We start from the raw sequence: 12148 nt of genomic DNA, 5'->3' as shown, positions 1-12148 counted from the left end.
CACCTCCAGACACACTGCTGAGAGGGCCAGAGGATCTCTACGCTCAAGCGAAGAAAAAAATTAGCATTTTTTGCATGATCACATTTGGTTACTTATGTCCATTTAGTTGGGCATGCACAGGAAAATTATCTTGATTTTCACTGACGACAGTTAAATAAGGGGAAGCTCAAAACTGCGGCTCAGGTGGTTTTGTTGTTTTCTCACACACACACACACTTCACACACATTCATATTTCTTTACTGACCACATACAGCTGGTGTTGTGTGACAACTGATTTGCTTACAAAACCCTGAATAGACACATTACCAGTGTGGTGCAAGATTACGTGTTATTTTGAAATTATATATAATTCAATTTTGTGATATTCTAAAAAATTTCTACTGTACGTCTTATTTTCTTTCATTGTTTTTAGATCTCGTATAACATATTTTTCAAAAATGGACATGAGACAGTTTCTGCATTTGAAGATATTTATTCATTGCACTGTAATAAAAACCTTGGCATAGAACTTCTAAAAATACCTAATAATCTCGGTAGCATTTATTGGTCCAACATTTCACATATTGTGTGTAAACATCACCTGTAATCATACAGCTTAATCACAAAACATTTCGACAAAGTGGCAAGATGAATTATGCACAGTAATCCACAGGCTCACGGGAAAACTGCTACCATATTTTGTGTAGTTAAAGGATATTTGACATAGGCACAATCTAAAAAAAGGCCATTTAATGAGAGAAAAAGTTGGTGCTAAAATTCACATAAGTAAAAAAAATTAAAACTTCATCTACTCTTTGGGCTTTAGCTTGTAAACATTAGCAGCCTGGACACTGTACTGTCATATCTGTCACAGGCACTACTGAGCCATGTTGATTGTGCTTTAGTACTGTGCCAGGTCCTCTGAGTGAACGGAGGTAGTGACATGAGCTTCTCTAAACGACAAGTCTGAAATCTAACCTTGATGTTGAGAGTCAGACCTCCTCCCTAGTAGTAGTGTCCAAAAGTTGGTATTGCATTCTAGATTACTAGCTTCTCCTCCAATTCCATTTCTGACATTTTTTTCCAAACAGATTTCTCTTCATGAAAGAGAAAGACGAGAGTCACTGACTGTGTTTTCATACACAGAGGAAGTTGCTGACCAAAATGTGGTTGCCAAGAAATAATAAGCTCTCATGCTAGCTACTGCTTTTTGGATGCATTGGAGTACACGTTCAACACTGAAACCAAAGAGGAATGGGGTGTTTCTACGCTGCTGTGACCTGTTAAGTATTTCATCCTGGTTGTCCAATCTCAGTTTTTATGTCTACATGGATAAAACCTAACCTGAACCAAATTCCCTGCGTACGTTAACCCAGCCAGTGACTCTGATTGCACCCTAATGGTCTATATCCTTCCCTGGTTCTGGAGGACCTTCCTGTCAGTAGGGTTTTAACTGTGCACTCTATCCTCCAGTGCCTTCAGCTCAGCCTCCACCTGAGCGGGCAGATCAGCTCCGACTTGCTGAGTGAAGTAGGCTCTCAGCTCCTTCGTCTCATTCTGCCAGAAAGGCTTGGGCACGTCGAACAGAGCACCCATATCCACGTTGCCTCCCAGACCTTTGGTGTCAATGGCGTCATTTTCTGGCAGCCAGCCAATGATGCTCTTCTTGGCTGCTTCCTCCTCCCTCTCTGTGTTGCAGCGCTTGAAGATCCACTCTAGGACACGGGCATTTTCCCCAAAGCCTGGCCAGAGGAATGCGCCGGTCGCGGGGTCCTTTCTGAACCAGTTGACGTGGAAGATTTTGGGCAGCTGAGTGGGGGCCTTTCGGCTCTCCATGCTCAGCCAATGAGCGAGGTAGTCACCAAAGTTGTAACCGAAGAAGGGCCTCATGGCAAAGGGGTCGTGCATAATCACCTTACCTGAAGGGAAACATCAAATGCTTTGTAATTGCTGCAAATAATTGGCTTTAGTTATTGTAACTTCCTTGTCACCCCATCGTCTTAAAACACTTCATCGAGGGGATAGCCCTGTAATGTCTAAAGTATTCTAAAAAGTGTTCAATCAACCCAAAAACATTCATCATTTATGTATTTGTAGGAATTTAGACAAAAAGAAATCCGGGTGTGTGAGTTTGTACCTTTATGCTCAGCAGCTGCCGTGGCCTCTGACCTCATGGCGGCTCCAACAAAGACCCCGTGTTTCCAGTTGAAAGACTCGTAGACCAAAGGGACTCCTGAAAACATCAGCATTTTATCATACTTAATGCAAAGCTCACACCACAGAAGACTTTGAACTTAATTCTTAAAATTTTAAAATTCTTTCACATAAAACAATCTCTGTGACTAATCATAGAAAAACGTAAGTGGTAAGTGGTACCAACCTTCTGGCCTCCTGCCACCGAAGATAATGGCGTCAATGGGAACGCCCTCCTCGCTCTCCCACTGGGGATCAATGATGGGACACTGACCAGCCGGAGCACAGAAGCGGGAATTGGGATGGGCACATGGAGTTGAGCTTCCTTTATGAGAGAGGAAAAAACAGTTTATTCTACAGTCAATGCTTTGTAAACATCTGAATATCATGGTTCATGCTATTGCTTTAGCATAACACAAGATGGCAGTGTAAACACTATGGCAGCCCAGTTTACATCTCTTACATTATTTTGATTTATTCAGAGAGCAAAAAGTCTTAAGATACAAGGAAGAGCAAATGACACTGATGTGTCGCAGACTACAGACACAAAAACCTCGACAGCCTGGGAAGATATTACCTTGCTTCCAGGTTTTGCCATGCCAGTCCGTGAGCGTGACACCAGCTGCAGGGGGGTCCAGGCCCTCCCACCACACTCCTCCATCACTGGTTTCACCAACATTGGTGAACACAGTGTTTTTGGCAATTGTGGCCATGGCGTAGGGGTTGGTCTTGTCTGAGGTGCCAGGAGCCACGCCAAAGAAACCGTTCTCGGGGTTGATGGCTCTCAGTTTACCTGTAGAGACGGATGGGATCACATAAGAATTTCAGACACCACCAACTAAGTAACAAAGTGTATCTAAGTGTGTGTGAGAACTCCTCTTCCTTCTCACCCTGGCTGTCAAACTTCATCCATGCAATGTCGTCGCCCACACACTCGACCTTCCAGCCTGGTAAAGATGGTTTCATCATGGCCAAGTTGGTTTTACCGCAGGCACTGGGGAAAGCTGCCGCGACATAACGCTTCACTCCCTGAGGGTTGGTGATACCGAGGATCTAAGGAGTGGAGAGAGCGCTGAATAAATAAAATGCTAAAAAGGACCAATCTTAATAGTGTTCCAAGCTATTCAAGATCAAAGATTTTTGAAAGAACGAGCGCAGATCAAGTCTACGAAATATACAGGAAAAAATGTTATCTTTAAAAGTAAGGTTAAAATTGAGGTTCAAGTATTCACATGTCTTGCTCATTTGTAGAAATCTGTAATAGTTATCTAGAGTTGGAAATTTCCTGGAGAATTATAAATAAAATAGATAATTACTAATCATAAAGCTAAGTTTGCATCCAACGAAATACTTCTGAATGTTGAAGATGCCACCATAGATGTACAGTATAATGACATGGTTGCCACTGGAGTGGATTGTTTTTAGGGGCTGGGCCTCACTGATTACTGCAGAAAAACACAAACTTAATGAGTGTAATCACTGATTTAGGAGTAACTGAATCCCATTTGATTGAGAAATATTTCCTGGTTTCATCTCTGATGTCGTCCAGCTGATCTGCCTCAACTCTGGGCAGATAGCTTTATGTGTTGCTAAGGTAACCGCCAACAATGACAAACTAGCAGCCTCCCAATAAGCACCGAACACAAGTCTCCAAGACAGACAGAGGACACTTTGATGACAGGGAATACAGTACTGAGGTAAAAAACAAAACAAAAAAAACAATACAACAAAATTAGCACTCACTAAAGTACTTAAATGTATTTATAAAATGTGACCATTCATCTCAAGTTTAGACAGCAACAAACGAGCATCCTCAAAGTTCTTTACTGTAGATAAGTGTGTGTCAGGCAGGCTTTAGGCAGCAAGGTTCACTCACCAGCATGTGTTCGGCCAGCCAGCCTTCATCCTTGGCGATGCGGGAGGCGATACGGAGGGCGAAGCACTTCTTCCCCAAGAGAGAATTTCCTCCATAGCCACTGCCGAAGGACATAATCTGCCTGTGGTCTGGAAGGTGAGATATCAGCACCTTTTCTGGATTACAGGGCCACGAGTTGACCAGTGGAGCTGGAAAGCAGACACATCAGAGGTTATTTAGCTAAGTGTTGGTGAAATGGATTAGGGATGATGAAGTATATAATAGCTTTTAAAGTAATAAAAAGCACTAAAACAACTGGTTTCTTTTGGCATTTGTACCTTTGAGTGGTAAAGGTCGTCCAACAGTGTGCTGACAACGGACAAAGTCCTCTCCTTCAGCCAGTTTGTTCAGGACAGGAGTGCCCATGCGCGTCATGATGCCCATACTGGCCACAACGTATGGTGAATCTGTCACCTTGAAGGAGAACAAAATGTTTATTACCCTGATCTACAACCTCAGACTTCCAGTGAGTAATAACCATAAAGTGCTATGGTAATTTAATATAATATCCTGTCTGATGAATTGCTTTAATGAATTACAGCAACAAATCAGTGTTTGGTACACCACGGCAGGTTTATGGCTTAACTGAATGTTTTTTCCAGAGTGTCAATTGTTGGGAGGAGCACAATAAGTACCTGGACACCGTATTTAGACAGAGCGGAGCCTACAGGACCCATACTGAAGGGAATCACATACATGGTTCGACCTGCAGAGAAGACAGAAGTATAAACAACCCATTAATGCTAATTAAATAAGGTTATATTAGGATGGCTATAACACAGTCTTTTCTGGAAAAGATTTGACCTTAACTGCGATTTAAAGCAGGAAGATGCAATAAGTGCTGCTAGAATAAAAAGTAAAACAGGAGTGAAGAAGAGGACTGCCAGCAAGAAAACATGCATGTAAACAATGCAGCGGGTTCTGTAAGTCAAGGATTCAAACAATGCAAATGTGTGTTACAACAAAACTCCACAGGGTATGTTTAACAGAGTTTTGTGTTAATTTTTGTCAAAAGAGCTGTCTTCATTTCTTATTTGTAATTATTTGTTATTGTTTGTTGTTACAGATGGAACTTCTTCTTGGCTTTGCTGACCTCTAGTGGTTTAACTTCTCACTTTGCTGCAGTGATCTATGGGCATCACTGCTGACTGTGGTTACATATGGAACCTTCTGAACACATACATGCTTTAAACTCTTATGTTACTCTTTAATGACACAACTCATTTCATTATATTCTATTAATTTGTGTAAAATCTTAAAATAGTTGGCTAATGTTCAAGTTCAAATATCACCTTTCAAAAGTTTGAAAGGGGAATTAAGAACACACATTTCCTGGCAACAAGGGACAATCATTCCATTTCCGTCCAACAATACGTACCTGCCATGCAGCCAGGGAATCGTTCCACTCTGGCTTTCTGCCAGTCAGACTCGCTCATCCAGCTACCCAGCTGGCTCTTCGCCCCTCCAGCAGGTATGGGGATGGTGTCCCTCTGGCTCTTGGTCACAATCACAGTCTTGCTTTCCACCCGAGCCACGTCCTTTGGGTCTGTGCGTGCCAACCAACTGAAAAAAAACAGAGTGGGAATCAGAAATAAAATTAAATCATTTAGGGGCCTAAAAACAATACACCAAAGAATGCAAAGAATGTTTTAGTGCAAGCCCATACCAGTTCTCATATTTGGGAAGCTTCTTGACCATCCCCTCCTTCTCCAGACCTGCCAGGATGTTTGCCGTCTCCTCCGGCGTCCCCGTCACCACATGCACATTGGCGGGCTTACATTCATCCACTGCCCCCTTCACAAAATCGGCCACCGCAGGGGGCAGCGAGGGGATGGAGGCCAGGGACCGAACCCCAACACTCGCCCCAACACCACCATGTCTGAAAGAGAATGCGTTTTGAGGGAGTACTTTATTTACCATTTACTTATGACCAGGAAAAATCTAAACTACACTGAATGAAAATGAAGTAATGTGTCTGACATGACATGCTTTTTTCCCAGGCACAAACATCCTTACTGTTCCTAAAGGACTACACACAAAAAAGTCTAGAGCAGCATGTTGAATGCCCTGTGGCTGAGTTGGGTGTAACTCCACACAAATGGAACAGGCTGACATCTATAATGTAGAGGACCCTTAACACCTAATGTTATCTACTTTCAAGTAAGTGCATTCCTGTTCTTGGTGTTTTCTTGCAAGACCTGCCACAACAGTTCAGTGATTTGTGATCTAGTAATGCTAAGACTGCAGTATCCTGGAACTTTTCAAATTATCCCTTTAATATAAAGAGCTTTCAGCTCCTGCTCCTACTATGCCTTGGTATCGGAGGTAGACTTCAAGAATTTATCATGAGTCAGAAAACAAACTGGAAGACGAGCACAGATTAGCTGGTTGAACCAGCTAAGACCAGGATATAGTACAGCGTGTCCTTAATTGCAGACGTTGGTTTGGTGGTCAAGGCAAGCAAATGAATTGTCCATCCATCCATCAGTGTTTACCAAAGCCCAAAAACTCATCCTCAAATGTCTTGTTTCATCAACAGCCCAAGTTATTCAAAGTTATTCACTGTCATAGAGAAGTAAAGAAACTACTCACATTTACAAAGCTTGGAAACAGCAAACTTGGCCTTTACTCAAACATACTTGTCAATTTCAGGCTCTAATTCAGTCTCTTACTAAGTTAATTTCTCTGCAGTTATCACTCTTCTGGTCTTTATCTACTGCGGTTTTTAATTACAGACTACAACGAAAAAGTCACGGTACGACAAATATGCGATGTGATGAAATGAGCAGTTTTGATACCAATGGACACTGGTGGCAGTTTTAGGAGACAAAAGGGAGCACAGACAAGTTGAGATTACGCACCAAATTGGAGTTGCGTGCTTTCCATGTGACAGCACTCAATGCATTTGTTGCCATGGGGTGGTGATTAGTGAAACCTGAGAGCCTCACACAGACTCCTCCACATAAAGAGGGGCATGTGGGGGGCCAGCCTGTTGTTTGTTAGCAGCATGATATTCACAAACACAAGCCACTGGGATGGCTGCAGCTATACAAGCTGTTAAAACAGAAGCCTGTGTGTGTGTGTGTGTGCGAGCATGCGTGCGTGCGGGTGTGTCTGCAATGATCTGACAATTGAATAAACAATAAACTGACAAACATTCCCTCTACAATAAAAGTTCACTGGCTCATATGACTAGAAATACAAGTCACATTCCTGTATTTGTTGCTTCAAAGCTGTCCAGTCGTAGCTGCACTGTGTGTCATCACACATGCATCACACACTTCTGCTTGTGCGAGCCGACATGCGTAAATCTGATTGGAACATTCTGAGGGTACGAGCAGCAGGCACGGCGAGAGGCAAACAGTGAGATAGCATGGAAGGTGACAGTGAGGGCAAAGAGCGGTCTAATACCAGCCTCAGGGTCCAAACTCCCTCAGAACAGGAGACCTGACTATTGTTTAACTATTGATGTGTGAGCAATTAATCCTGAACAGACAATCAGTGCTGTGTCCTTCTACTGTACAGGCACCACAGCCCAGATAAGAGAAGATCTGAATGGATAAAATGTTGATACGCTCGTCTGAGTCGTCCTCAGTTATCAGGCAGAAACAAGCTGAATAAGCAAGAGTGAGCGGTGCAACAATTGCAATGTTCGTTGGCCCGGATTTGACCCTTCAGGCTACACTACCTAATTGTGGAGGTTGTTGAGGTCAGCTTGAAAGGAATACCTGCAAATGCTGGTAAAATACCAGATTGTTTTACTTTGCTACGATACAAGCATCAAAGAATGATATGTGGTAATTCTTTTAACACCACAAGAAACAGTTAAAAGTCCAAGGCAGACAAAATCAGATAGTTTTGTAGTTTTATTAACAATCTGCACACAGTGCTGGTACGAGAAAAAAGTTACTTAGTACATACCAGCATGTTCTACAAATGCATTTATTATACGACTGCCAGCTACACAACAATCAGTTTGGGATGATGGGCTTTCATCAGGCAACTGGACTAAGAGTCAATATTCATGTTGGTGGCTGTAATTGAGCACAGTACACACACATATAGTATCTGTCCTTACTACTCCTTAATTTTTCAAAACATCTGTCTTTAGTTTTAATGCATTTGAAGGGATTTTAATATTTTTATTTTGCATCATTGCACTGTGCCCTCCCAACATCACAAAACTGATTTAAACTTTAGCAAAACAAAAATGATGTTAAAAGAGCCAACAAGACGGAAACAGACAGAAACGGAGACTCGAATGTGGAGAAAAGGTGTGTCAGTGTCTTGTATCGCCAGAGATCCTGCAGCCCTCTGCCTGGATCATCTTATTTTCTCAAATTTTTGCTTGGGACATTTTACCAAACCAAAATGACTGTATTTGATGTCCAAGGAATGAGACTAAACCCTCAGCTAGCTTTCTGGTGTGTTTGCAAACAGCACAAACACATTCCTCTGATTCTAACTTTAAGTTTAATAGTCTTTGAATTTGTGAGATAAACAGAATTGTTGACCTGATGATAGCACTAGATGAAATGCCACATGATTATAAAAGTTACTACAACTCATCTGCAACAAAAACATCTGGACAAAAATTCAACTGGCAACCCTCCAGATAGCTGTCAAAATCTTTCACTCAGAACCACAAATATAAACCTCATGGTGGTGCAAGAGCAAGTCTCTGGACATTATAGGAGAAACACTGCTCATGTTTTCCAGTTTTCAGTGAATCTTTAGACTTTTTGACTAAACTCTGAAGAGATAAATCATTAGCTGAAGGGGAAGTCAAAGAACTACAATGTCCCTGTTGACTTTTTGCCACAGAGGATTGAAAAAATAGAGGCACTTTGTCTAAGCTATCTGGGATTTTAGTTGAACCGGTCTCACTAAATCTGCTCTACAGTCCTTCAGTCTCTTTCCCTCACACGGCAAATCAATTATCTATGCTTGCAATGATCCACACTGTCATGCCACTAATTACTGTAACCATCCGGGTGCTGCTGACTATTATCTCCACAGTGATTAAGATTAGGAGAGGAGATGACTGGAAATTAATGAACAGAAACAAAGAAATTCTTGATTCACTCATTTGCTTGCAGAAGTTTGGGCAGCGGTTGATAGAGACAATGAAGATGAAAGGTCTAAGCAGCAGGATTGGATTAGCAGCTCTGATTTCATTCTTTGCTTCTAAAAAGCTGCAATATTACAAATCCTAAACAGATTCCAATGACCTTTGACCCTAATTTACCCCCTGCAGTCATTCGCCCTCTCTTGCCTTTGTCTCTGCCTCCCCATTCCCCACCCATCCCCCGTATCTGATGAGGACAAGCATTCCTCCATTTGAATATTTGGCTGCACTGAAACAGGGAACACCATGATCTATTTTAAGGGTGCCAACTTTTAAATACGGTACATTATCTAGAAGGGAAACGAGGAATGTCAAGGAACAGATATCCCTGATGTCCTATCCATTCCCCTGGCTGCAACTTTTCCTGCAACCACACCTCCAAATCAGCGAGCCAATCCTCACACACCACAGTTGGAAACGCCTACACTCCCCCTTCACATGGATCCTGGTAATTAGCCTCTTAAGGGCAGAGTCTACATATGAAGCACACTCAAGCCACAGCTTCACTTAAAACATGCACACGTGCTGCATACATTATCCTCACACTGCGAGTACAGAGTGTACACTGGGAGAAAACACATGGAACATGCTCCAGTAGAGGAGTGATGACTCCAGCCTTTAACAATCTTTTCAAGCAGAAATGCAAACAGAATGCACATGAACACGGGCCGTCCTGTCACTGACTCACATGCCCCTACCATAGTGTCACTCGCATGCATCCTTAATGATGAAATAAGAGCAAACACACAATGCTGTGGAGCGCTCACATTGACTCCAGAGTCCCTGACTGAGGCTGTGTCATCACAAAGCCTGGAGGGGAAGAAGTAGTGGAGAGAAGGAATGTAGAAATACAAAAAAAAAACCCTCACATTTTACTGTGAGGTGTTGTTTTAATCTATGAAAGACAGAAAAAGGTCTCTGCTCGGTGTAATCTGATCTGAGGCCTGTCTCTGAGATCAAGTTGGACAAGTTCCTGTTGGCATGCAGCAGACAGACAGTGACTTATCACCAAGACTTATTAAGAAGATTAGGTGTGTAAAGTAAATTAACTAACACTAGGTGAATGCTCGAATAGTGCCACGTGATTAGGGAAGATCTATAGATTATGTATTCAGTTTTGTATCAACAATAGTTAAAAATGGATGCAATATTTGGCTGCAAATCCTGAAAAAACGGGAGGACGGGAAGTTATCACAATATATTTTCTGTATTAAAAGAGCCATTTGGCATTTACTAAAATAAACTTAATTCAAGCTGTCAAATATACATTACACATAAGTTTTTGAGGTCTCAGGTCACTGCGTCTGAAATAAAGGTTCCTGCTTCAGAAAAAGTGGTTAAAGGAGCACATGTAGTTTTGAAGAGGACATTCAAAGTCAGAATTTTAATATTTACAATATCAAAACTCAGAATTATTAATTTCTTTTCATCACTGAAACTGCTGTTCTCAGAGGAAAACAAGGTCCCCAGAACACTTTTTGGAGCTAGAAAGGTGGCAGGGTCCGCCACATATAAACAAAGAAAAACAGTATGAAATTGTGTTGTCCTTAAAAGTCAGTTTGTTTCTTCAGTCATGAAAAGGAAGAGTTGTTTATTAAGCTTGTTTGGGCGTGAAAAGTAAACCAATAAATATCGTCTGCTTTAAAGTCCTTCCCAAAAACTACATAGTGCACCTTTAACATGAATTGGAGGGACATAAAGTGTAAATAAAGAACAGGCAAAATTATTAGCATTCATTCACTGAGTAAACTGGACTAAAAACAGGCAACACACACATTTGAAAAGCGGATTTGGGAAGAACATTACTAAAGCTAGCTGAACTTTGTATTTTGGCGCACTTTAATCCTCTAAAGTTAGCTTAAATACAACGAAAAGTATCGTCCGCGAGGCTAAACTAGGATCTAAACCACACATCAACGGAAATAAACACACAAAACAAAAAGTCCAAGTTACTCACCTTCGTATGACTCCCAGCAACAGGCACGACATCTTCGGTGCAAATGTAAAAACTAGCTCATAAAAAAAGAAAGAGTAAAAAGGCACATTGAAGGTAGCTGAGGAGGTAAAGGTGAGGAGCAGTCGGCTACAGCTGGTCGCGGCTCATATCTGTTGCTCGGAGGGGACCTTGCACTTTGCTCAACGTGTACATTCACAGAGAGACACCTTATGTCACCGGCAGGCAGCTGGATGATATCGACCACAGCCTCCAGGTCACGTCTTCAAACTCCACAGTCACGCCGGTGCCGCGTAGCAAAGTCGAGCTTTAACTCCGCTAAACCACCCGGCCCCGCGCTGAGGAGGAGGTGGCGCTCTAATATGCAAATGTCAGGTCGCAGGTTGTGTCCATTGTTGTGTTTTCTGTCCTCAACACCGTGGACCGACCGGCTGCCTTCTCCCTCTTGGATGATGCAAGCTTCCACCAAAATCGCACGAGCTGTAGAGCGGCGCGCGGGACAGCAGCGTCAACCCGGAAGCGCGAGCTGCGGTACGGAAACACAAATCACCGGGGACACTGGATGATGCTCACATGAAGCTGCTCAAACTTCTCAAACCTTCCTCGTTACAGAGTGACAGTGGCGTGTGCCTTTATATTAGTTTGCAAGCGTGTCCAGATGTTCCTTTTTAGCTGCATTATGCAACAGGTGAGTCTCAAAAGTGATCCACGCCAGGTTAATCAGTTAATTACCTGTTTACAAGCAAATCTGAACACTGTACAACAACCCGCATTAATAAATGACACATTAATAGTTCATTAAACCACGAGTTATTTTACTGACAACACACATTGAAATGCTTCATAAACCATTTATTAAGCAGTTGTAAAGTACCAAGTAATGTTTATAGATGAACTACACAGTATTTATGAACTATTTACTAAGTATTATAAACATCAGTTGCAATCTAAAGTGTGATGAATGGTTAAGAAAGTGTT

The 12148-nt window shown here is 42.1% G+C and overlaps 1 protein-coding gene across 1 annotated transcript; it reads right to left on the bottom strand.

Moving 5' to 3' along the window:
* Positions 1–457: 457 nt before the first annotated feature.
* On the bottom strand, positions 458–11605 carry pck2 (phosphoenolpyruvate carboxykinase 2 (mitochondrial)). Its single transcript, XM_037080185.1, has 11 exons — positions 11174–11605; positions 5755–5967; positions 5467–5651; positions 4724–4794; positions 4367–4502; positions 4050–4237; positions 3064–3226; positions 2751–2966; positions 2361–2498; positions 2118–2213; positions 458–1899 (listed from the first exon to the last, which is right to left on the bottom strand). The coding sequence occupies exons 1-11, from the start codon at positions 11203–11205 to the stop codon at positions 1430–1432; spliced, it is 1908 nt and encodes a 635-aa protein (XP_036936080.1). The 5' UTR covers positions 11206–11605; the 3' UTR covers positions 458–1429.
* Positions 11606–12148: the final 543 nt, after the last annotated feature.

Source organism: Acanthopagrus latus, chromosome 19 (assembly GCF_904848185.1).
Source record: "Acanthopagrus latus isolate v.2019 chromosome 19, fAcaLat1.1, whole genome shotgun sequence".
Taxonomy (NCBI): domain Eukaryota; kingdom Metazoa; phylum Chordata; class Actinopteri; order Spariformes; family Sparidae; genus Acanthopagrus; species Acanthopagrus latus.
Note: the sequence above shows the minus strand (reverse complement) of the source record. Positions and strands in the feature narration are given on the sequence as shown.

What these genes read in the sequence shown, in the direction of transcription:
- pck2 (XM_037080185.1), bottom strand. Translation starts at nt 11,205, where the DNA reads ATGTCGTGCCTGTTGCTGGGAGTCATACGAAG. An exon ending in GATGAAGTTTGACAGCCAGG is followed by an intron (nt 2,967 to 3,063) that starts GTGAGAAGGAAG and finishes CCGTCTCTACAG; the next exon opens with GTAAACTGAGAGCCATCAAC. An exon ending in TGGCAAAACCTGGAAGCAAG is followed by an intron (nt 2,499 to 2,750) that starts GTAATATCTTCC and finishes TCTCTCATAAAG; the next exon opens with GAAGCTCAACTCCATGTGCC.